We start from the raw sequence: 25,265 nt of genomic DNA, 5'->3' as shown, positions 1-25,265 counted from the left end.
AATTGAGGTCAGAAAGCAGCTGCTTTCCTCCTTCATAGCTCAGTTTCCAACCATTATGCAAGCTATTCAGTTTTGTGTAATAAATGCAGAGTGGCTCTGAAATCTAATAGCCTTGAACAAATCCTGGTTCTACCATTTATTAGCTGTGTGACATTTAGCAAGTTACTTAACCTTTCTGTGCTTATGTCTCCTCTTCCATAAAATGGGAGTAAGGGTGGTCTCTATCTCATAGAGAGTGCTATGAGTTTTGAGAGAGCAAGGCAAGTAAGTTGCTTATATCCATGGGTCTGACACACGTAATTACATTTTAGCTATTATCAGTTTTTAGAGTATGGAAATAATAAGACTTTACTCATTTTTAGAATTAACTAATATTTTACATTACTAGAAAATGAGGACACATGATAATTATGATTAAATAGAGGAAGAGACTGGAATGAGACTTGAAAGCTGAGTAAATCTGGATGTGGCTGACATTGTTACTTGGTTTTGTTTGGCTAACTTTGGTGAGTCATTTAATCTACCTGAGTTCCAATTCCTGCTCATATAAAATAGCTACCTTATATATTTATTATAAAAATTTAAAAATATGTCAAGGACTTGGTACATAATTACTTACTAAATTGAAAAATGCCAAAATATTGGGCTTTTTCATTTCTTGCTATACTATGCCTCAAGTAAATTCTTACTTTAAAGCAAGCCTTTTTGTAAGAAAAAAAAAAAAAGAAGAAGAAGAAACCAGAGAATCCCATCTAAAGGAAAATTTACCTGTGCCTGTATCTCTTCCCTGATGTATTGGCAAAAAAGAAATCCTAAAAGTTTAAGAAAAGAATATTTGACTGTTTTTATTACTGCATAAAACCAAATCTTGAAAGTTTGGTTGTCATTGATAGAATACATGGAGATATGACTGGAATATTTTTAGTAGATTTTCTCCTTGAAAAATAACATGGAGAATCATTAATAAATAAGATTTACCCCAAAGTCAGCATATTTTAAATGATCTGTAAGTGCCTTTGAGAAGCTTAATTTTGATAGGTTATAATCCAGATATCCCAGGCAAATAAGCATTGAGTTTGTTGGTTAAAAAAAAAAAAAAAACCTCCATGGGAAAATAAAAAGCTAATATTTTCAAATTCTTCATTCATAATCAAACTATTGCATTCTTTGATATCAAAATACTAGAATATCTTCAAAATCATTATAACTACTGAGTGATTTAGAAGTCTGTGTTGCTGAAAATAACAGAAAACCTAGCGAAGTGGTGGCATAAGCAAACGGGAAATTAATTTTCTCACATTAAAAAGAAATCTACATGGATGCATTGTTGGCTCAGGTCAGTGAACTAATGATTTTAGCCCCATTTTCTCTGTGAATGTTTCAGTCTTTTGCTCATTCTGTTGCCTGATGGCCAAAGATGACTCTTACATTGACAGATGCAAGTCCAAGTTCAAGATCAGCAATTCCAGCTGAGCTTTTCTCTTTCATCAGGAAAAATATGTATTTGTAAAGTCTCCAGAAGACTTCTTGAGAAGTAGAAGTATTACATTCTCCTGCCTCTAAAGTGGAGATGACAAGAGAAAACAGGGTGTGACTATTTGATAAGTTAGTGAACAATGTCTCACCCACTATTATTGACAAACTGCTTATTCCAAAGTCTACAAACTAAGCTAAATAAATCTGTCATCAGCTTAAAATTGTCACTGCCTGTAGTGAGTGCCATTTTCTAATTCTGCTTTAATATTAGGTCATTCAACCTTTTATCCATTAGTGCTAGATTTGATACCAAGTGTAGAACAGTCGGTGAGAGAGAGTGTGTGTGTGTGTGTGTGTGTGTGTGTGTGTGTTATTATTTCTAACTGAGCTAGGGGTGTTGTCTTTGGTAGCAAATGTTTTTTTTGTTTGTCTGTTTTTTTAATATGTAGATTTCACATTACTGACCCCATAAATAATCTATAGATATTGAGGTAAATTATCTGTTCTTACGGTCAAATTCTAAACCAAATGGTTTTGAAAAAATTTCCCAAACTTCTAGATTGTGACATAATTTGAACATGCAACATTTATTTTTCTTCCACCTTTATGAAACTCATTAGACCATTAAAACTATTTGGTGGTATTCATCCCACCTGCCAGTATTGGAATTATGTTTGCCTTGGCCTTTTCTCCCTCTTCGGATCACTTTTGCCAAACTACTGCTTAATATAAATATATTTTAGAGTCATAGCTTCTTAAACAATGGGATGCCAATGGTGAATTGTGGGGTTGTCCAGTCCCAAATACTTGTACCAAGAAACCCATTGTCTGTAGTATTTTTAAATCTATAAGAAAGCTGATCAAAATTGGATTTTTATTGCCACTATATAGTGACAAATCTAGACAATCTATAATAAAACATGCCTCACAGAAAACCACCACGATCCAGTCTCTTCTCATTTGGTATGCACTGCTTCATACTTCAAATATTTTCCTTTTTTAAAAAGAAATTATTATTTGGGCATACAAGAACTGGGGTACAGGCCAGAGATTTGGGGGGTGAGAGGCTTCACCAGAGACAGAGTGGGGAACAGAACAGGCAGATCTACTGAAATACACTGCTAAGGAAGGCAGCGGGCAAGGCAGGAGAGGTTCTGCTGCTCCATGTGGGTTGCTCCCTGGCTGGCCAGGGATGGAACTCATGCTGCAGTAGCTGCCAATAACTTGATAACGCTGTCTTTAACCCCTGCGCCACCAGGGAAGCCCCAAATATTTCCCTTTCAAAGAAATGAATATAAATTATTTATTTAAAGCAAATAAATTAAAGTTTTAAAAGAAATCATTATCTGAAATGTATGAATGAAAATTCTGAATTTCCCTTCCTAGTTATCATCTTTTTTTAATATTTATTTATTTATTTATACAAGCACTGGGTACAGTCAGAGGCGCGGGAGGGTGAGAGAATTCACCAGAGCCAGAGCAGGGAGCAGAACAGGCCGAAGTACACTGCTGAGGGGAGCAGCGGGCGGCAGGAGAGGTCTGCACACCATGTGGGACCCTTCTCCGGTGGCCGGGGAGTAGCCGGGGATTGAACCTTCTCTGCAGAGGCTGCGGGCAGCTTTGCAACCCAGCGCTCAACCGCTGCGCCACCAGGGGAGGCCCCCTAGTTATCATCTTGATATGGTCCATGGTCTCATCACTTGATTGAAAACAGGTGAAGAGAGAAATGAAAGACATTTAAACTAAATGAAAGTTAGACATCAAGTTAAATTTGTTACAAAAATAGAATTTTATACTATCTGCAGGATATTTGTGCTTTTAAATTTATGAATCCAATTCTTATCCAAAAGAAAAAAATACTAAAATTATATTTATTACAGTGTTTATTGTTTCAAAGTAGAGATCTCAAATTATGCATTGCTATTTTGGCTTGGGACAAAATGTGCAATGCAAGGGCAAAGGGGCAGTATAAGGTAAAGATTTTTTATTTTTAGGATTATAGATAATGAATGTGATTCAGTAATAACGTGAGCTACCAAATGTTAAATGTTCATTACCATTCCAATCTTTGTTTTTCCTTCACATTGAGTTTTATTATTTATTTACTCATTCATTCATTCATTTTATTGATTTGATCTTGGTTTATACCTTTGCTTGCATTTTGGGAGTATAGGACACCTCCCTACACACACACACACACACACGCACACACACACACACACCCTTCAAGTGTCGTTGCCAGAGTTCTCCCACCACCAAAGTACCCACCATTCACCACCTTAGTCCACTGTGCTCCTCCACTTCCTCACCTTGCTCCTCCCACTCTGGATTCCTCAGTTCTATAATCAGTTTTCCAGGGTTAGTTTTTATATTTCACTGTACCTGTTCCTTTGCTTAGCTTCTTTGTTTGCCATGTATCAGTGACACCATCTAGTATTTGTATTTTAAATGAAAACAACCAAGTGAAAAGAAGTAAGTTTCTCAAATTGAATTTTGCACCTCTATTTCTCCAGGCATTTTTGGACAGAAACTCGAAGACACTGTCCGTTATGAGAAGAGATATGGGAACCGCCTGGCTCCAATGTTGGTGGAACAGTGTGTAGACTTCATCCGACAGAGGGGGCTGAAAGAAGAGGGTCTCTTTCGACTGCCAGGCCAGGCTAATCTTGTTAAGGAGCTCCAGGATGCTTTTGACTGCGGGGAGAAGCCATCATTTGACAGGTAGAGTTCAAGATTTTACTGTCCTCTCTGAGAATTTCAAATTGAAATGTCACCATGGCCTGAGGTGACACTCCCTCACTGATCGTGCTACTGTTTACAGGATTGATTATATTGTCTCACAGGGGAAGATGCTTTTATTAAATCACCAGGGAATGTATTTGATGTTTTACGTTTCCTTCTCTTCCATACATTCTTGCCCTTAAAACATTATTATCTGTTCTTTTTTTGATACTAAATTAAAATTCTATTCAAGTTTTATACTGGAAACGTGAATGTTTAGAATAGACGTATTCTGTGATACATTTTTAATTCTTTCAGCTAAGGGATATTGCAAGTATTTATATGCACAGCTTGGGTTATTGGCAATGTAATTAAAATAACTAATTTTACAATAATAATTAAAGATAGTTCCAATGCTAGCTAAGAGTTTAACAGTAACAATATTTTATGAATTACCTCTTTCTCTTCATTTCTTTCATTTAGTAGAGAAAATAAATTTTATCTTAATGTAATTAAACATTGTATACAAGATTTTTCAGTATCAACTGTTGAAAATACCTTTTTATTTCAATATATTTAACCTAACATTTTATCATTGGCAACCTCTGTAAGCATAATTTATAACATCTAAAATTTCATCCTACAGGTACACTGTTTAAACACTTTTAATATTGTTGGACTTGTTCCATCATTATAAATAATGGTGTCACGTATACCCATACATTCCTGTAAATATTTTTAAATTTTGGCATATAGCCTCAGGAGATATTCCCAGTATTGGACTTGTGGACAAGAATAAACTTGGTACTGGAAAATTGAAAATTACCTACCACGTATTATTTCTCTTTGAAAGTGTAGAATTAGCATGGCTATAAAGAGATATAAGGAACAGATAGAGGTCTCCCTGGTGGCACAAGGGGTTAAGTCTGAGTGCTGTCAAGCTATCACCAGCCACTGCAGCATGAGTTTGATACCTGGCCAGGGAGCTGACCCACATGGCGCAGCAGACCTCTCCTCTCTCGCCTATGTATTTCAGGAGATCTGCCTGTTTTGTTCTGCACTCTATCTCTGGGAAATCCTCTCACCCTCCGCACTTCTACCCTACACCCCAGTTCCTGTATGCATAAATAAATAAAATAAATCTTTAAAAAAAACAGAGAGACAAGAAGACATTTGTCTACAATTATATACATGTCTACTACTGAATGTCTGACAGGGGCAAAGCAAGTATCATTGAAAATATGGATTTTGACTAACAATCCTTGAAATTTACATTGAAACCCTTTAACTGGTCACATTAACAAAGTTCTATTATTATTGTATTATATACTCAGTACTGGCAAAGTGTGTTGAGGTAGACAATGTGAGGGTAAAAGTTCAAAATTATTATAGTCTTTCTGAAGAAATTGAGTAATATGTTTCAAAACATTTTAAGCAGGAAATTCCAGTTCTAGAAAAAAAATCAAATTTGCAGAAAAAATTTAAGTTCAATGTTGATTATTAGAATCTTTATAATAGTAAAAAATCAACAGTCTATCTTCAACAGTGAAGTATGGTAATGCCTTATAAACAAAAATTATAGTTATTAAAAACTCTGTTTTTAATATGCTAGACAACTATAGATGGAAATAAATAATAAATGAAAAATAAGACAATAACAATTAAGTCATTAAAATTCAACTTTTTTACAGAAAGTATTGCAGTTTTATAAAGTTTTACAAATTATCTATAAGAGAAAAAAATTAGTATGGAGGTTAAGAAGCAAATTCAAAATGAGATCAGAGAACAAATTTCCAGACTCTGTGTGTGTGGTGTGTGTGTGTGTGTGTGTGTGTTTGTGTATACTTTAGCAGGAGAGCCATATATCTTCATTTTTACTTTGAGAGAAAAAACCAGATCAGTAGTTACACAAGCTATAAAATAATGGCTTACCTAAGGGGAAAATGTGATATTTTAAGTTGGAAAAAATTTATTTGATAATTTCTAAAAATTTAGAACTTTTTAAAAAATCAGGAAATTTGTCAATGGGTCCTCACATTAAAATATTACACAGTGACATAAACAGCATCCTTTACAATGAATTTCATATGATATTGATGAGTTTCAGTGGCCTTTTTTTTCATATTTATATATGGCCTAAATATATATAGATGTCATTATAGCAAAGCATATTTATTATAAATTATTTTGTTATAGGAATCTATGAATTGGTTCTCAAACTTTTGCTAATATGGGAAAATGGGGGCTATCTTATATATTGTGTACCTGTAAGAAGAGATGTGCCCTGTAAGCAGTTAACGCCATATTAGGATCTTGAGACCTATGGATGGACAACTGAATATTGTGCAATCTTCATACAAAATGTGATCCCAATGATAAAAATGTATTTTTAAATACAATGTGTCAATGCATAAACAAACAAAATAATTATAACAAGGAAAAACATTGATTTTGTGGGATGAATGATACTCTTCCCTGCTTTATATATAATTTCCATATGTATTCACTCATTTTATAATCAGGTTTAATTAGAAAGACCTATAGATTCCATGTGCATAAAATTTCCTTTACTTTTTCATTTCTGCAGCAAATTACAGAAGCTACCTGTTAAGTTGAAAACCTATAAAAGAGACTTGTAGAGCATTTCAATGCCAGGCACAATATGGTATCTTTGAGAAAAAGGGAGAACATCATTTCCTCATTCATTGTTACAGGTTTCTACTCTTTTATAACAAACCTCCCCTCCAACTGTGTGGCTTAAGCAATAGCAACCACTCATTTGCTTACAATTCTGCAGTTTGGAAAGAACTGGGTCAGCATATGCCTGCTCATTTCTCTTCCACATGATGTGGATTGATACAGATTGATGAGTCTTAAGGTCCCCAAATGACTTCACTCATAATTTTAAAGCATTGTCCTAGAGGGATTATTACAATCTTCCCAGTCCACCTCCCCCCACCTCTTTCTCATCTCACATCTAATAGAGCTTTTTCTCAGTTTATAACTCTATCATATTATTCAGACATACTGATGTAATAGCTCAGAGTTCCAACAGAATGAAACTGGTGGCTTGTTATCCTCACCAGGCTAAGCCCAGATGACATAGTGTCAGTTCTGGAACATGCTGTTGGTCAAAGCAAATCACAAGAAATGTTGCATGGGTATTCAGGTAAAGGAAATAAATTCCATCACTTGATGAAAAGAGCACAAATATATACTGTGAAGAAAGGATTTGTAGAAGGTTATTTTGGGGGGAAACCCCTGTAGATTTAAAATCTAGAGATCAGATGGAGTAAATTCCTTTTTTGAGAGTGTTTTGGCTATTCTAGGTCATTTACATTTCCAAACAAATCCTGTTAGGATTTTGATAGAAATTTCATTCAATTGGTAATCAATTAGGAGAAATGAACATCTTAAAAATATGGAATCTTCTGATCCGTGAATATGACTCATCTCTCCACTTTAATCAAGACATTTTGTAGTTTAAGCAATGCTTGGTAATTTTTAATGTAAGCGCCTGATCATTTTGTTAAATTTATTCTTAAGTATTTAAAGATTATAGATGTCCCTATAAGTATAATTATTATATATAATTTTCTAGTTGCTCACTTATAGATTATACAAATATAATTGATCTTTTATACATAGATCTCTTGTCTTACAAATTTGACAAATTCATTTATTAGAACTAGTGGGCTTTCTATAGATCTCTTAGGATTTTCTGTATACATCATCTTGAATGTACATAATGAAAGTTTTTTCTTCCTTTCAACATGTTCACCTTGTGTTCTTTTTTCTTGGTTTTTTTGCACTAAGAATTCTTCTACAATAATAGTGAAAGGACATTAGAGGAAGATTTCAGTCTTTTGCTGTTAGGTATTATAGTGACTAAAGCTTCTTTGTAAATGTCCTTTATCAGGTTCATGAATGTCCTTTTATAACTTTTAATAATGAATGAGAATTGAATTTTATCAAATCTATTTCCTGCACTTACAGCATTAATTATCTAATGCTTCCCTTTTATTATATTATCATGGTGAATTGCATTGATTGCTTTTCAAATGTTAAAACCAAGTTTAAATTCCTAAGATAAACCACATTTGGTTGTGATGCATTATCCTTTTTATATTTTTTTGTATCTGACTAGCAAATAAGTTCTTGAGAAATTTTAGACCTATATTCATCTAGTCTGTCAACTTATAGATTTCTTTTCTTGTAATGTTTTCATCTAGTTTTGTTCACAGAAATTCTGGCCTTAAAATTAAAAAGTGTTTCCTCAAAACTGGAAAATTTCCCTTCTACCTCTATTTTCTGAAAAAGCATGTATACTTTGTACTATTTTCTCCATAAATCCTTGGTAAATTTACCAGTGACATGATGCAGTCTTGAAGTTATCTTTGTGGAAAAGATTTTAGATTTTTTTTATGATTCTTCGTGTGCTGGTTTTGGTCTTCTGTCTTTTGTGACATGCAGGCACTGTAATGATGTCTTCTTTTACTTCTGAAGTTAACACTTGTGACATCTTTTTTTCTTTTTCTTTTTTTTTTTTAAAGATTTTTTTTTTATTTATTTATTCATCCATTTATTTATTTATTTATTTATACAAGCACTGGGTACAGTCAGAAGCGCGGGAGGGTGAGAGAATTCACCAGAGCCAGAGCGGGGAGCAGAGCAGGCAGAAGGACCGAAGTACACTGCTGAGGGGAGCAGCGGGCGGCAGGAAAGGTCTGCGCACCATGTGGGACCCTCCTCTGGTGGCCGGGGAGCAGCCGGGGATCGAACCGGCGCTGCAGAGGCTGCGGGCAGCTTCGCAACCCAGCGCTCAACCGCTGTGCCACCGGGGAGGCCCTGACATCTTTTTTTCTTAATCAATCTGTGTAGCATGATGTTTATTTTATTAAACTTTTAAAAGAATCAGTTTTAGAGTCATTAATTTCTATTTTTCTGTTTTTTGGTTCTTTTATCCCTAGCAGTTGTTCTTTGTTTAACCCTGTGAAGTTTTAACCTCCCCCTGCTCATCTTGGAATTTGGAGGAAGATTCAAAAAGACCTGATACATAGATTTCTATTTTTTAAAGGTTTATTTATTTATGCATACAAGAACTGGGGTACAGGCCAGAGGTGTGGGAGGTGAGAGGATTCACCAGAGACAGAGTAAGGAACAGAATAGGCAGATCAATGGAAATACACTGCTGAGGGGAGCAGTGGGTGAGCCAGAAGAGGTCTGCTGTGCCATGTGGGTAGCTCCCTGGTAGACCAGGAATCAAACTATGCTGCAGTGGCTGTGGATATCTTCATAGTGCTGTGCTTAACCCCTTGCACTACCAGGAAGGCCTTAGATTTCTAAATGTGATTATTTTCACAGCTCCCTTTTCTCAAGTAGTCTTCATCATAAATCAATTACTTCACCCTCCCCAACTTCCATCTCCTTAGCTCGGTGAGACTGCTCTTTTCTATTTTGGTCCCTGACCCTGACCCAGGGTCCCTAAATGCCTCCTTGTTCAGGCCTGGGGCAATATAGGACTTTACTCAGTTAATTCTGTTCTCTCAAGGGTCACATTTTTGCATCCTATGTTGTATAATACCTGAAAAACAGTTGTTTAAAATAGGCTAGATTTCTCATTTCTTATGGCAGGTCTGGTACCTGATACTCTGTGAAGGAAGAGGTCAGATTCTCCTGAAGTCCTGCTGGACACATGCCAGGGCCTCTGCCCTGGAGAGAGAAATGCCCCTTGGTAGGGTTTGGTCCTCTTGCCATTGGTTCTCCTCCACTATTTAGTCTGGCCCCTGCCCTTGGATCTGCTGTTTGAGATGTCTTCCCTCTTCCCTATGAAAGGACTCATTTCTACTTGAGTAGCTTTTCTGCCTGCTTCCACGCCATAGAAAGTTGGAGGCCCAAAGCCACTTTTCATTTTAACTGTCACTGCCCTATATAACCCAACTTGCCATAATTTCTTTGAAAACTTTTTCAATTACAAATTGGAATCCTCTTCTAAGACAAAGTGACATCCATGGATCTCTTCATGTTAAACTCTTCCATATTGAATCTTTGAAATCAGGTTGCTGTGAAGAATTTTATGATTCTTCTGTGTACTTTTGTATTGCTAAAACAATCTATGACATGCCACCCTAAGCCTGAAAAGATTGTTAGAGAAAAGTGTTGTGGTCACTGGTCTTTAGATTATATATTACTGGCTACATCCTTTTTTTTTAAAGATTTATTTATTTATTTATTTATACAAGAACCGGGGTACAGGCCAGATGTGGGGGAGGGTGAGAGGATTCACCAGGGATAGAGCGGGGAGCAGAACAGGCAGACTGATGTAATAGACTGCTGAGGAGAGCAGCAGGCGAGATAGGAGAGGTCTGCCGCACCATGTGGGACCCTCGCTGGCTGGCCGGGATCAAACCGGCCTGCAGAGGCTGCGGACAGCTTCACAGCATGGTGCTCAACCGCCTGCACCACCAGAGGAGGCCCTTACTGGCTACATCTTTATTTGATCTTTGCTCTATGGCACTGTTTTACTTTTGAGTAGCCTTTACTAGCCGGAGACACTGTACCTGGAGCTACTAAAGTTCCTCTAAATTCTTCCTTGAATAGTTTCTTCTTTAGTTTTATCAATAACATTTTTATGATCCAAGTTGCTGCAATTAGCGTTGCTAATTTTATCATTACTGCTTAATAAGCACTTACCTTTCCTAGTCTCTAATGGAAATTTTCTCACTGCCCTTATAATTCTTCCTCACTGTCTCCTCACTGAGTCTCTAGACTCTGCCTGGTTCCAAAGTCAATACCATAAATTTTAGGTTTTTGTTGTAGCAGCATCCAATTTCTGGCACCATTAATAAATGTTTCCGGTATTATTTTCACATAGCAAACTACTCAAAACTTTATGGCTTTGAAACAACCACAACTTTTTCTAATTCTTCATTTGTTTGGCAAAGACACCTTGTCTCTGTTCTACAAGGTGCTGAATGTTACAATCCAGTGCAGCAGTAATATCCAAGGAAACTGTATTCAAAGTCTGGCACCTGTGCTCCACGGGCTGAAATAGTCAGTGGCTGGTTGAGTCTCTCCTTGTCTTTGCAGTCCAATATCTTCCAAGCCTTCTTCTTTTAGTGGATTGTTAGGACGTTTTACACAGTGTTGTAGGACTCACAGACAATAAAAGTGAAGTTACCAGTCTATTAAAATAGGGCTAAGACCAGAATTCCCGCATCATATCCACTGAATATTATTGGTCAAAAGCAAAGTATACAGCCAGCTCAGGTGAAAAAGAATTGAAAACAACTCTACTGTTTTGAAAGTATGAGTGGCATGGTTGTATAAGGATGGGGAAAATTATTGACAGTCATTTTTGTAGACAGTCTGTCTCATTTATTGATCCTGCACATAATTTTGCAGTTTTTAGTATGTCTTACACACTGTTTTATGTGAAAAAGACTGAAGTTTGCATTACTGAGATGGGTAAACAATAAACAGTCAGCCCAAAGGGTGATAAAAGGGATATGCTAATATGTTAGTGAGTGAAGTGGTGGAGACATACATTGCCTTCAGGAAGATGTAACATTTGGGTCATAGTTGAATGACAAGACTATTTTGCCATAACTAAGCTGCTTCTTAGTGGAGCCACATTGCAGTTAGAATAGTAAGTACAAAGGCTTTGAGACAGGCTCATTGAAAAAAATAAAGCTCGTCAATGTGACTAGAATACAATGAGTGATGAGTAAAATTCTTGGAGATGAGGTGACAGAGATTAATTCTGGGTAACCCAGTGCATTATAAGAAATACAGTTTTTATTCTAAGTGAAATGGAAAACTGCTGAAAGTTTTAGCAAGTAAATGAAATGGTTTTATTTAAATTTTAAAAAATGGTCACTCTGTAAAGGAAAACTGTTCTTTTCCATTACTCTACCCACAAAATGCTTCAGACACCAACTGTATGGGTTTTTCCACACCAAGCAATTCTCCAGTTCTTGGCAGACACTGGGTGTTCTGCAATTTAATTTTATTCTGACATTCACTGCCTGGAGTCAATGCATACCTCTTCAGGTTAAGGATTCAGTTCCAAAAGACTATGTCTTCCATTCTCCCCTCCCCCAATTCAAATGCCAATCATGAGACTTGGGCTGACTCTTGTGCTTCTGATCAACCAGCTATAAATTAAAATTTGATCAAATTCAGTAATTTGCTAGAACAGCTCATAGACTTCAGTAAGATACTGTTTACTGTTGTTTTTTTTTTTAATTTTTTTTTTTTATTTTATAAAAGGATCCAACTCAGGAATAGTCAGATGAAAGAGGTACATAGGAAAGATAGGGGGAAGGAAGCTTCCTTCCCTGTACCTCCACATGTTCAAATCAGAAGCACTCCAAACCAATTTGTTATATGACAGGGAGAGGGGCAGTCCAAACCCCGCAAACCTGCCTATTCTAAATGGGTTCTGCCATCCGCCGCATCAACACAAAACACATGAGACTTTAATGGGAAGGAACTTTAATAAAACTAGGAAACAATACAGGTAAGGCAAAGAGTCTAGTTTCTAAATGAAGCACCCAAAGTTACCCGTCCCCTCGTGGGTAAAACTCCATCCATATGGGATCGGCCCAGAACAAGGCCCCAAAGCCTGCTACAAGTCTAAAGCATCTTCCAGTGGGGACCCACAGAAAAGGGTCACAAACAACCAGACAAGCCCGGAAGGAAAAGAGCAAAATCAACATCAAGATAAAAGCTGCCATTGTCACCTCCCCACGGGTCTCACCCATATCTGTGTCACCTAGTCCACGACCAAAAGACAAGCACAGTTTCTTTACGTGTCTCTAGGCTCCATGCGCCTCCTCCAGGTCTCCTTCTGGCTCCATCCTGCTTCCTTCCTCAGTCTCTTCTGACCCCCACCCCAGGTCAAAGCCAAAGACACTGGGAACTCCAAATCCCATCACCACCAAAGGGAAGGTGGCTGGGACCTGAGGGTGGGGTTAAGCAGCCAGGTGGATACAAAAGGCAGACACGTGGGCTTTGAGGGGGCTCTCCATTTTTGGGCGCTCGGCCAGCTCGGAGCGTCCGGCCAGCTCTGAGAGTGACTTTGGGTTTCCAGGTCGTCGGATCGGGTAGGACGCATTAAAGACTTTATTTCCCTATTTTCTCCCTGAGTTGTACATTTTCCTTATTTCCTTTCCTCTTGTAAATAAACCTTTTATTAACCCTTTTGCATGTGTCTGTAGTAGAGTATTCATAAGTCTCTTTAAAGCGCGCGGGTGAGGACCCACAGCCAGGAACCCGTTTAATATCGGGGCTGCTCTATAACAAATTTAGTTAGGGTCTAATGGTGACCTCTACATAGGCAGAATGATTAAGCTCTTCCTGGTGATTGGTGATTGAACTCAGCCTCTAGTCCCCCACCTTTTTCCAGAGCTGAGCAGTGAGGCTTAAAGATCCAATCTGCTAATTACTTATTTGGTTCCTCTGGCAAATACCTCTCCAGCCCCCTTCTTTGAGCCTTTCCAAAAGTCACCTCATTAACATAAACTCCAGTGTGCTTGAAGAGGGTTGGTATGAATAACAACAGACTTTCCTTTCACCTTCAACATTACAGAACAAGTTCAGGAACTGGGCATAAAAATCAGGTATTATAGCAAAAGAAGGTTTTTTTTATCAACTTCATCAAGGTAATAAAGGTTTTAGGAGCTCTGTCCCAGAGTCTGGGATGAAAAAAAAATCATGTGTTTCTTATTGCAGTACAGTGTGAAAGGTTCGGCGCAGTAAAGAAAAGGAGAGCCAGGCTAAATTTCTCAAAGGGAGGGAAAGTTTATTGTGCCCAGGGCGGACCTCACAGACCCAAGGCGGGGGTCAGTGGAGTCGCCCATGTTGTTAGGGGGAAGCAGGGTTTTATAGGATGAGGAGAGGTCAGGTGGGTAGTTGGGCTCGTATGGCGGGAAAAGTTTGTAGGGCAGGTAGAGGTTCTTTGTCTGAGAAGAGACTCGTAGGGGGAGGGGGGAGGCTCACTGCCTGAATCCTCCAGGCAGGTATCTGCATTCCTGCCCCCCAGGTGGGCTTCCGGTTAGGCTTTTGCATTCCAACCTGCTGCATGGACCTTTCACAGTGTACTGTGGCAATCTCAATACTCTCATTTTTATATAAAAATTATTAAATTGGAGTGTCTCTGTTATAGGGAGGCCCCTATACAAATTACTGGATTCTGCTGTTTAAAAAAAAAAAAGAGGACTCCCAGATCCACAAATAATGAAATAAGAAGTAATATATCTGTGGCAACCTGTAGTTGTAAATGACAGTGGTAGGAGAATAAATAATCCATATTTTCCTGAGGAGCATAAGAAACGTGTCTGAGTGCACCACCCCATCAATTTTTTTTAAAGATTTATTTATTATGCATACAAGAGTGGGGTACAGGCCAGAGGTGTGGGGGGAGTGGTGAGAGTATTCACCAGAGACAGAGTGGAGAACAGAACAGGCAGATTGACCCATGACCCAAGTATACTGCTGAGGGGAGCAGTGGACGAGTCAGGTGAGGTCTGCTGTGCCATGTGGGTAGCTCCCTGGATGGCCAGGGATCCAACTCATTAGAATTCATGCTGCAGAGGCTGCTGACAGCTTCACAGGCTATGTCTTAACCCTTGGGCCACCAGGGAGGCCCCACCACCCCATCCATTTTTTAGTGAGCTAGCTGAGTTTGAAAATCACACGATCAACTTTTAGTTCAGATTCTAGTTTTCAGGATGTGAAGCAAACTTCCTGGGAACATTTGCTGGTTCCAGTTATCTCACCAATCTTCACTATGAAAATAATAATAAATACATGTTAAAATATATATAACATAATGTTTGAAATAGCTATTAGGATGAAAAGCAAAATACAGAAATTTTTTCACTATGAAGTGTATTATAGAAAAAATGAATAAATAATCTTCCCTACTTATTCTAATAGTGTTTGTATCTCACTAAAGAGTCCACAGGATTTAGTTTTCATCATTGCATTTGTTAAAGCCTGGAAAAGAATTCTCACAGGAATTCTGCAAAGATAATCTCTAATTTTAACATTAAAGCCTAATATTGTGGTAGCTCTCATATTAAGCCCTGAAATTTGATTTTTAGAGACAACTTTTAAAGTAATATTTTGAAGAATAATAACAGTATGAAATATTAAATTTTAATTTAAATATTATTAAAATTATATTTTAAGTTATTTTTGTAAATAATTCAGACTATAGATGAATATATTTGGAAAGATTAATATTTCAAAATTAAGCAATCCAGAGAGTTCTTGCTATGTATAACATATAAATAAGTAAATATGTAGAAACTGAGACATAGAGACTTATCAAAATATCTATATACACTGTTGTGCCCACGTCGACCAGTGCAGCCCCCAAGGACACAGACAACCGATGCAAGGGCACAAAGGAGTTTATTACGGGCTCGAGACCGGGCCCTCGACACGCACCGATGGCCGAGGTCGAGAGCCCCGAACAGAGGAAGCTGGGATATCTTATAGGGTCGCGAGTGGCGGGAACTTTGAAAGAAGCTGGCAATTACTCATTGGCTACTACAAAGGCATTTTGGCGCGCGCGGTTATAGTTTCAAACTGACTGGACGGTTAGAGATGCTGTCCCATTTATGGACAGGACTGCCCTCATTGGCAGCTGGGGTGGTCTGCTTTTTCGTCACCAAATGGAGTGAGGGTTGTGACTGCTGAAACTATCTCCGGAATGCGGCTGGACAAGGACTAACATATCAAGGTGGAGGATATACAAAATGGCGAAACCTCAGCTAAGCTTGGTTCCACATACACAAAGTATTGGAATCACAGACTTTACGTCGTGTTTTTTCTCACTAACATTAAATCATGAACAATTTATTGAGTAGATTTCATGGGATCTCGAGGCCCTATACTCATCACATCAGCATGGGTTGGTTTCATCCTGCCTCTTTTGCTGTTTCCAGGGTTTTGCACACATTAGTATCAGTCATATGCTGACCAGCACCTGTTTCATAAAGCTGCTTGTACTTTGAAGCTCTGGATCCATTTAGGGTTTGAAAGGTATTTTGAATATCTTTCCGTTTGAATGGGAAGGAATATTTTGCTCAGTGGGAGAAAAATAGAGGCAGGTTGAAAAAAATTTAAGATATATTTATATTTAGAGGGGCTCACAAGTGCGTGTTGCAGCTTGTATTAAACTATGCAATTTCTGCTCTCCTTTAATTACATCAAATGTTATTTTTCCTGTTCCAAGGTTTAGGTTTAAGACTTTTATGCATGCATGACTCATTGCTGCTGCAATTAGATCTCATATCCCCACAAGCTCCTTGACCAAAATGATTCTGTGAGAAGAGATATTCTCATTGACCTGAAAGGATTTGCATTTTATCAGTATTTGAAAACCATAAAAAACAACAGATATCATAGTTCTACCCATTTTTTTTCTATTCAGGAATGCATGCAAATTAAAATAAAACATTTTACATTAGACTTCCCCATTTCCAAGGGACAAAATGAAATATACAATGTGTAAAATGAAATTAGGAACCAAGTATAATTTAGTTTCCAAAGCTGTCCAGATGGCACCAGCTGTTAAAGAAGATACATTTTGGAAGAGCTGGGAAGGTGGGATCTTCATAACATTAATTGGTGGGCAACAAAATAACTTTTCTCTTCCAACAACACAGTTTTCAAAAGCAAGGACAGAAGACAAAAGGAAGCCAGCGATTTCCCACATCGCGCCCCAAAAAACCATAAAGCAACTGCTATGGAGGCACCCCAGCTGCCCTCCCGCATGCTCAGTTTATTGTCCTTTGCCTTCCTCCTCTTCTCTTTCCTTTGCTTTTCATTTTGCCACCTGAATTAGAATCAATCAACAAACTACAAATCTACAGAGATAACCTGAAAAAGAAGCTAAAAGTCCAAAATTTAGGAGACAGAAAAGCCAAACATAAATTAACTTAATCCTCTGGATAACTCTATAGCTTTGAGCAATGACGTCATAATTTTAAAAAGTGACCTTGAACGTGGGGAACACTGCAGATGTTCTGCATCCAAGAATGCAGAGATTCTTGAATGTTTGTGTAAGAATGAGCTATGAAACTATCTCAAGAGTCAGTTTTCCTCACCTCACTCGCTGTCATTCTGATTTGAAGGGTTGGATGATGCTAGGAATCTGCATTTAAAAAAAAAAATCCCTGGCTAATTCTTCTATACATGGTCTCCAAAACATAACTTGGTAAATACTTGTCAGATTATATAATTGGTTGCAGGAGTGTGGAGTAAAGGAATTACTCAAGGAAAAATCAACCTTGTAGCCTTCTTGGAAGCAACATGTTGGTTCTGACTAGCCATGCAGGTCATAAGCTTCTATGAAAGGTTAGATTTTTCATGGGGTATGCAGTTGATATGTAAAATATAAGCTTCCCTATTTGCTGAAATGAGCTTAAAATTTTAGTATCTTGAATATATATAGAACTATTATTTATTTATTTGCTTTATTTTAAACATTCTTGTTATGAGCCTAAAATTTTAGAACCGGCTGAAAAGCACATCCCTTTGCCTTTATGCTCTGATTCATGTGAAAATTGAGACCCTGGAGATTTCAGTAGCAAACTGGACAGTTAGAGAGTCCTTGTATCATAATGTGAATAAAGACCTAGGAGTACTGGGGGAAAGTGTAGTGAACATGTGGTAGCTTGAGGGCATGTGAATAGGTAGAGTTGGCAAAGGGAAAAACAGACTCCCAGTGCCTACGGCAGCCCTAATGTGCAGCTGGTATACTATGTTCAGCACCCAAAATGATTCTCTGAAGTGAAGAGAGAGACCAGCCACCAAAGTCCTGAACTGCTGTCTAGCTAAGTTAACCCATTTGTTTATTTTGATGAAGTTGTTCGATATATTAATCAGTTGGTAACCATTATCTTGGTGAAACTCTTAAATATCTGTCTTTACAAGTACCAACATGAGTTTAGCCCTATCTGTATAACACTTGCATTCATGTTACTGACAGTTTTCCTTAAACTTATTCATTGTTTTGTTAATCAAGTTTGTTGTAAAAGGAATTTTTCATCATTGTTTATTTGAAAACAATTCCACTAACCATAAATAAAGTTCAGTAAATGCAATGACAGCAACGCTTGTTATTAATGCCACCTGAATGCCCTCTGTTTATTTCATGAAAATGAAGAGTGGCAAGTGCTAGTACCATGTTAATACTTCTCTCATTCCCATTGGTACTTACCATTTGATATAACCAGGATCGCTGAAAGAAAATTAGAAAAGGACTAATGATTCCACTGTGTGATTTGATGTCACTAAATGTCCTATGGCATCCTAGTAGGAATAGCCCACACTTCCAGAAATAGAATGAGATCATTCTCTGCTAACATGGGCAGGCTTACTCCCTGGAATGCTTGACTTCTTACCTAATTTGAACAATGGGTGTAACTTGCAAGGGCTCCATGGAACCTCTTTGTAAACATCCCAAGGTCTGAAAAATTAATGAGCTTTAAGGGAAAATATTCTGTATGTGGAAAACAGTCACATGAATGGATAGTTACTAAATATTTTATGTAAGACAGGCTGTTAGCTGGAGATCGTTCATGTTTCATTGTATTTTGCTCTCTAGGTGATGTAGCTAAGAGGCCTGTACATCTAAATCCACAGACTTGAGTTTCACTTTCCTTTCAATTTACCTTGAATAAATTTCAGCAGACTTCTATTGAAAGTGGATTGAGTTATGAATAAAAATAACCAACTTACCTAGAAATTTCCAAATATTTGTCACATCTATCAGTTGATATTTGTATACTTACTTGCAAGAAAGCAGTATAAGAAAAAGTATTCAGGCTTGGGTGACAGACAGGTGAAGCACTCCATTCCAGGCCTACCATTTGCTCCTTAAGCTAACAAGCTGGGATTAGTTTCTCCTAAGTCCTGTTTTCCCATATGTAAAATGGAAATCACAATGCCTAACCCCACCAGACTGTTGTATTAATTCACTTTAAAATAAAATAAAATGGAACAAAAATATCAGTAGTAAATGATATAATGTGAATAAGACACATAGCACATGTATCAAAATGTTCATGATAATGATTCTAAGACAAAGTAATATGCTTGAGTCTATAATACAGAAACTAGTGCATAATCATAACTCTTCATATTTTTAAATCTAGGATAGCATCATTTCTTTTTTGAAATCTCTATCATAATCCCTAATGAAAGAAATAAGATACCTGTGAGGTTTTATGTTCTGAAAGTGTGTGTTTTGGGGTGTCTTACAATATACACAAAAGAGAGATTATAAATATTCTTATATGGCATTGGTGAAAGTATATCCATTAAGCACATATATTTTCTAAAATAAACTTATTGGGTTATATTTTGCATATCATGTAATTCACCCATTTCAAGGGTACAAGTCAATGATTTTCAACAAATTTGCCAAATTATGCAACCATCACCATATAACAATTGAACAATCTTATTTTTCAAATAAATACCCTTATACCATTTATTGTTCCCAGCAACCCTTCATCCTCAGTCAACCACTAATCTGTTTTTCTGTCTGTATAGCTTTTCCCCTTTTTTGATATTTCATTTGAGTGCTATTATTCAATAGATAGTCACTTGCATCCAAGTTTTCACTTAGCATAATGCTTTTGAGGTTCACCCATGTTATAGTGTATGTCAGTAGTTGGTTCCTTCTTATTGATGAATAGAATTACATTTTGTGGATGCAGTACATCCTGTTTATCAGTTACCAGTTGGAAGACATATGTTTCCATATTTTGGCTTTTATGGATAAAGCTGCTGTGAGCATGCATCCATAAGTTGTGTTGTGGAAATGTTTTCATTTCCCTTTGATAAATTACTAGAAGTGGAATAGCTGAATCATATACATGTTTAATATGTGAGGAACTGCCAACTGTTTTCCAAAGTGGGTGTACCATTTTATATTTCCACCAGCAATGTATGAGTGTTCCAACTTTTTATTCTAATCTATCTAGTGAGTGTGAAATGGTAACTCATTTTAATTTTAATTTTTCTAATGACTACTTATGCTATATACCTTTATATGTGCCTATGAGCCATTCATTTATGCACTTTAGGAGGAATGTAGTTTTAAATGTTTGATTTTCCATATTATATTGCTAATATATTAAAGAAAGTAGTGAACTTGCAAGAGACTCAATAATAATATTCTAGGAATATCTGGGTAGGATTTTTGATAAATATCCATGGTACCATAAGAACAGTATATGGAATATCACTATGGATATTCATTTAAAACTGATTCATAAAATGAAATGACATATTTATAACTAGAATATAAATTCAATGGAAGTAGAGAATTTTATGAATCCTGATCACCTTTTTTTTAATCCCTAATACTTAGAACATGGTTGGCACAATGTAAACATTCAATAAAAGTTTACTGAATAAATGAATACTAGGAATACATTTTGAATGTGGATGTCTTAATAAATAACCAAATCGTGTGCTTATTTCCATAGGTTAGAATTTAGGAAATTGAAAATTTCCATGTTTCAAAATAACTCTAAAATTGTGAGGATATCAGTTTTGTCAACTAAAGCAAAATGCCTGCCTTTGTCAATATACCATCATAATCTGATGAATGGATTTCATAAAAAGCCACAGCTCTAAATTAAGATCTGTACCTTTATCTGTTTTGTACTCCAGACATGTTCTCATGAATATAGATGAACTATGTTCTTAAAGTGAACTCTATTTTGATTTATAGTAAAAATAAGAACCACAAAACCCTTACTTATTCTAAGTACAATATTGTTTACATCTTTCTATAGACTTCTCTTGAAAGTGGTCCACCACTAATATAATAAATATCTGTGTATATAGTAGCCAAGTAACCTTTCCAACAAAGAACATTATGGCATTTTAATAGGAGATCCATAACAAATATATAATTGAATTCTTTTAAAGTTCCTTAATCCTTTCCCATATATGATTTTATCCCATTTCCATATATATGGGAATATATATGTTAGCAACATATATGTTAATAAACTGTAACTATATAATTTAGTTAATATGCTGAGAATACATCTATGTTGTAATAAGAAATGTTCAAAGTGTTCAGAGAAGTAACAAATTTTGTGTAGAGTGGACTCTATATCTACAACAAGGTGGTGTAGAGAAGGTGGGATCACCCTTTTCACCTAAAAACAATATTATCTGTTAATACATCTATGAGATATTTATCCAAATAAACTCTAATACAAAAAGATTTATCTATGCCTATGTTCAAGGAAGCACTGTCCACAATTGCCAAGTCATGGAACCAACCTAAGTGCCCTTCAACAGATGAATGGATAAAGAAATTGTGGGATATATACTTAATGAACTTTTACACGGCTGTGAAAAAGATAAAACAGTGACATTGGGGCAAAATGGATGGACCTCCAGGTGATTATTCCATGTGAAATAAATGAGAAACTGAAAGACAGATGTCAAATGGTTTATGAAATAAAATTTTCTTTCCATTTTGTCCCTGCCAGCATTCAGTCTCCTTTTCTAAATCAATTAGTTTATCATTTTCATGTGCATCTTTTCAGAACAGTTGTCTGTATGAGTAAAATACATGCATTTATATTCTACAGATGTAGAAATAAAGCAGGCAAAATAAAGCAGGAATAATCTTGAATCAGTGGAAGACTGTAAGGGTTCTCAGAGGAAACAAAGTGGAGGGTTGAGGCATGGGGGAGGAAGGCAGATGGAATAAGTGGCACATGACTTGGTGAAGGGTGAGAGGAACATGTACACACATGGAAGAACAAAAATGTAACACCAAAACTTAATTTAAAAAAAAAAAAGAAAGCAAAAACATTTATCAGTAAGCTAATATGGCATGTATATATGACATATATGCAAGTGATAATTAAAAAAAAACAAGGTGCAAACTGATCAAGGAATTTATCATTTTTAAGGTTTTATGTATGTATGTATTTTATGCATGCAAATAACTGTTCTGGAATGACACACATGAAAATGATAAACTGATTTAGGAAAGGAGATTGAATGTTGGTAAAGGACAACTGAAAAGAAAATTTTATTTCATAAACTGTCTACTCTTTTGTACTTTTTGAATTTATAGCATATGAATGTACAACTACTTCAAGTAAAAAATTCACACAACAGGGCCTCCCCGGTGGCATAGCGGTTGAGCGCTGGGCTGCGAAGCTGTCTGCAGCCTCTGCAGCACCGGTTCGATCCCCAGCCGGCCAGCAAGGGTCCCACCTGGCACGCAGACCTCTCCTGCCACGCCTGCTGCTCCCCTCAGCAGTGTATTTCGTCAGTCTGCCTGTTCTGCTCCCCACTCTGGCTCTGGTGAATTCTCTCACCCTCCCATGCTTCTGACTGTACCCAGTGCTTGTATAAATAAATAAATCTAAAAAAAAAAAAACTTAAAAAAAAATTCACACAACAGACTTACCGAGTATGAGAATTGCTACCAGCCCAATGAATGAGAAATCAGACCTAGGAGAGCCATGTGGGGCAGGCCTGAACAACACACCCACTGCTGTCCTCGCTCTCAGGCCGTCTTCTGTGAGCTGTTGGTGCTGCCTATCAGGACTTGCAGGCAGTCTGTGGGGGACTGAATACTATGAAGAAATGCATCCACAGTCAAGGGGATCCTTTCTGGTCAGAGGGTCAGAGACAGTTCAGATGCTACCAGTCTTCATGGTCAGGAGATGTTACCCAGAACCTGACCTTAGGACACCTTTGTCAGAACCCTGTGATCACATTTACTTCCTATAACTTGAAATAAGCTCCGAGATTCCTTACTGCTTGTGATTGAGGGCCCAAAGTTATTACATTTGGAATCCAGGTCTCTTGGTCCTTTTGGGAAGACTTGGGTCTAGCTCTGACCAAACACAAGGACAGAAGAAGCCTCCGGGGAATGAGCTTCCCAGAAACTTTGTAGATAGGCCCAGGTGTAAATAAAACCTGAAATCAGGAGGCTGAGCTCCCCTCGGGGCTATGGGCCTCTCCACCTGCCTCTGACACCTGAGCACACCTTTGCTTGACACAACCTTGAGCCTCTGGGTTTGCTGCATGGCCAGGTGGGGCCTGGGAGACCAGAGTTCCAGGCTGCACTCACCTTCTCCATCTTTTCACCTGTACTTGTCCAATATAACTAATAACACCCACATCTGCTCAGTGAGCCGAACAGACAGGAAGTACTGTGTTCTAGCACCTTCCTGTCCTCTACCCAGATGATGGTATACCCCATTACCTGGCACTTGTTTGTGTTAGAGACTGAGTACTCGTCAGGATTCCAGGCTCTCCAGGACACTGGTTCCTGATTCAGAGTTGCAAAACCCTTTGAAGTCATTGAAGCCTACAGCCTGACCCCTTTGCTGCCGACCAGGTTATCCCAACAAATCCTGGAGTGGCTCTGGGCCATTTTGCAGTCTCAGTCTGAAACCTTGAGATGTCTCAGATTTCCCTCATAGTTTCTGCTCTGTGTCATCCTGATGGTTTTTATAGTAAAGAAGAGATTAATGGTAACAAGAGGTGAAAAGCAAACCAAAAGATATCAAGCCAGGGTTGAAGCCTGTGGAAAAATTGAGAAGGGAACTGGACCAAAGACATAAGTCTTTGAACTCTGGAGTTGCCTGCAGTGTTGGCCAGGCTTCCCATGCTAACCCTGTACTTGGTGGCACTTACTAAAACTCCCAATAGGTTGTCACTGGTGGACAAGGAAGACTTCCTTGATAAAGGACAGAAGAGCGAGTCCCACACCCCAGCTTTCATTTTCTTGGCGGCTGAAGGCCACCTGCAGGGGCAGATGCAGTCCCTCTGTGATGTGCTAGAAGCCCACCTATTCCAAAAACATGATGCAAAAAACATGTTGGAAATGTCTCATGACCAATTATGACACCTTCAGAAGAAGTAAATGGATAGTTTAGATAAAAACATTCATGTTCAACAAGATCTAGAAATGCTGTCCCAAGAAAGGGAGGGATGGACACAGGGAGTATGGGGATTGCGGAAACAGGGAGATTTGTTGGAGCCTCACAGGCACGAATTGAGCAGATGACAAAGAAAGCCAATTAAATTCTCTGGCCAAAATCATCCTGAAGGCCATCCATCTGTCTGGCCTTTTTAAGGAGGAGCACAGAGTTCGACTCCTTGGAAAGAGAGGACAAGAGAGAATCAGCAGGTGCACATCTCCCAAACTCTCCATCTGAAGAGGAGCTAAAGCCCCTCATTTGTGCTTCAAACTCACACGTGCCCTTTCAGAAGCAAGCACGGGGAAGCAAGAGAACCATCCAGAAAACTGGATGAAGAAAATCCAAGGGAGCTTACTGGACAAAGAAAAAACCTCAAAATGGAGCAGGCATCTTGGAAGTCTGGAATTCTCAGCTCAGAAGTGAAATTCAGAAGCTTCAATGGCACCCTAGCTACTACCTGAGTTACATGAAGAATTTATAAGGCAGCTGCTGGGAAAAGAGAATGATAAGGAAACCTGCTGCCTTACCACCCAGAGGGAAGATCCCCACAAGGATAGAAAGGGGAGCCACTGTCTGCTTGGAGATTGCCAATGTCATGGAAGAAGAATTGTAGAGAAGCACCTTCTTCTATCAAAACATGATTGTCTTCCATGAAAAGCAATCTCAGGAAAGATGGATCTCAGTCTGTGGAATAAGCAAATTTCCCACCAGTTAAGGAAGGAAGATGACCACTTCAGACAAATATTATCTAACCTCTAGTTCACCTTCTATGCTTTCCATAGGGCAGTTTTGCTGCTGCTGCTCAAAGCACACCCACAGAGGTCTGCAAATATCAGTGTGCCCCCCCCCCCTCTAACCAGGTCCCCTGGAAGGAAACAGGTCCCTCTGGGAAGACTCAAGGATGGTGGATCACTGGAAGATTCAGTGCAATTTTTGCAGAAGCCAGACCTGAACACCTACAACCTGGAAAAACATATCTGTGCTGTGTCTTCTCTCTGTAAAAGTACCTTTAATTTCTCTCTTTCCAGATTGATTCATGATTTAATTGATGCTACAAGTTCAGATTTCAGT

General features: G+C 37.8%; 1 protein-coding gene across 2 annotated transcripts in view; it reads left to right on the top strand.

Moving 5' to 3' along the window:
- ARHGAP24 (Rho GTPase activating protein 24) overlaps window positions 1-25,265 on the top strand; it is a gene marked incomplete at both ends in the record, with an annotated part of 412,724 nt that overhangs the window by 354,955 nt on the left and 32,504 nt on the right. For both annotated transcript variants that reach the window (XM_084233664.1, XM_084233663.1), the window contains one exon: window positions 3,990-4,197. In XM_084233664.1, the coding sequence (XP_084089790.1) occupies window positions 3,990-4,197 (208 nt within the window). The remainder of the gene's footprint in view (window positions 1-3,989; window positions 4,198-25,265) is intronic.

This window comes from Talpa europaea (genome assembly GCF_964194135.1).
Source record: "Talpa europaea genome assembly, chromosome: 5".
Classification (NCBI taxonomy): domain Eukaryota; kingdom Metazoa; phylum Chordata; class Mammalia; order Eulipotyphla; family Talpidae; genus Talpa; species Talpa europaea.
Note: the sequence above shows the minus strand (reverse complement) of the source record. Positions and strands in the feature narration are given on the sequence as shown.